The sequence below is a fragment of the Halyomorpha halys genome, unplaced genomic scaffold (assembly GCF_000696795.3).
Source record: "Halyomorpha halys isolate HHAL.00 unplaced genomic scaffold, Hhal_1.1 Scaffold1332.1, whole genome shotgun sequence".
NCBI lineage: Eukaryota > Metazoa > Arthropoda > Insecta > Hemiptera > Pentatomidae > Halyomorpha > Halyomorpha halys.
Window position 1 is genome coordinate 42,534 of NW_027115979.1, and position 1,704 is coordinate 44,237.

General features: G+C 28.4%; 1 protein-coding gene across 1 annotated transcript in view; it reads right to left on the reverse strand.

Annotated features, from left to right (window-relative positions):
• The window catches only part of LOC106691249 (uncharacterized), an 11,253-nt gene that overhangs the window by 5,558 nt on the left and 3,991 nt on the right, over nucleotides 1-1,704 (reverse strand). The window contains exon 3 of the mRNA XM_067052923.1: nucleotides 1,437-1,569. Coding sequence (XP_066909024.1) covers nucleotides 1,437-1,569 — 133 coding nt within the window. The remainder of the gene's footprint in view (nucleotides 1-1,436; nucleotides 1,570-1,704) is intronic.

Sequence of the window (1,704 nt, forward strand, 5' to 3'; positions counted from 1 at the left end):
GGGGAGTTTAGGTATTAAGACTCATAATACCTATGCTCTGTTTATAACTTTTATATATATATCAATGATTTTTAGTATGTTTTATATTATGTATCATTTCAGTACTGTTTGTTTGTAGTGTTAAGCCTAAAAGTAAGCAAACCAATTTTCATCAATAAAATATGCAGTCAGAAAAGATATTGTTCAAAGCCAAGATGGTGGCACGTGTACTTCAAAAAGTCCGTGTACTTCAAAAAGTCCGTTGAATCTTGGCTATGTTGAGCAGATTCAAATATTTGAAAAACATTATTTAACTTCCAATCATAATTGCAGTTACAGTAAAATTAAGAAAAAATAGAAGTCAAGAATAAATGATAATTCTTTGTCTGCGGAAAGGTAGACTTCTAAAGAAAAAGAAGACATCTAGAATCATCTAAAAAGTTAAAGTGACGCTTTTTTTTTGGGTAACCGGGATGAGATGTGTTGAAAACTATTAGAGGACCAAATACTTTGTTTAAAGACAGTGTTAGTTTGTGAAAGTCATCAAAAACCATCAGTCATCATAGAAGAGCATAAATTGGTTAGTGTTGTACAACATAAAATTTTAAGTATATTTGTAAAAGTAGATGTTAATTAAGCTAAGTGTCTGTTCTGATTGCCTAAAAACCCACCCTGAGATTAAGAGTCAATAATGTTATACAATTTAAATAAAATTCTACTATCTATTTAATATTAAAGCTTTTAATTTGAACCCAAGCCATACTTTAAGATATGAGAATTAAGTAAAAACTATTAAAATTCCTTTTATTCTTTTAAAATAATTTTATAATACATAAAAAACAACTGTTTATAAAAAAAAGAGGATACTAAAATATGTATAAAATCATCTTTGATGACTGATGATTCAAATGTCTTCGTTCAAAAGATGTTACCACTGATAGTAGACAAAGGATCAGTCCTCCTCTAGTTTCCAGGACACGTCCAATCCCCCGGCAATCCAAACAAAGAATGTCTTTCTTCCTTCAATTATATAATCTTCTTGGATAATTGTGATTCTTGATATTTTCTTTCTAAATGGCCTGTCAGCTGTTATCATACTCAGGCTGTAACTTATACATACATCATAAATATCCACAGGATAGCAGATATAAAATAGTTATGCAAAATCCTCACTAAATTTTAGATATTTATGGAATATAAAGGCCTCCCTAATTATACACAGGGATTAAGTTTTTTAAATTTATTTGAGTCATACATATAAAATTTTATGATAATCATCCTGACATGTATGAGTAAGAAGTAGTTACTAGCCTTACTTTCTAATATGTTTGATTTGGCTTTCGATCAAAAAACTTTTTCAGTTTTCTAATAACACCACTCAATATACAATATTTTGATTTGTTAAATTATTTATACACATAATGATAAAGAAAAGGATAAAACTTTAAACAATTTACCTTTGCCTTTTTGTAAGACTAAAAGCAATGTGGTATTCGGTTCTGATTGGATTTTTCACAGGAACCCAAGAACATTCTAAGCTTTCCCAGTTGTAAGAGATACAAGAAAAATTTTTAACTGCCTGCGGTTTGGCTATAATAAACAAATACATTATCAGTAAAGATATATAACATATCTGAACAGGTATGGAAATCTAAAGACAGTCAAATACAAATAAAGAACATAAGAGTATATAATAAATAAAATTAAATTAAAAAGAAATAGGAC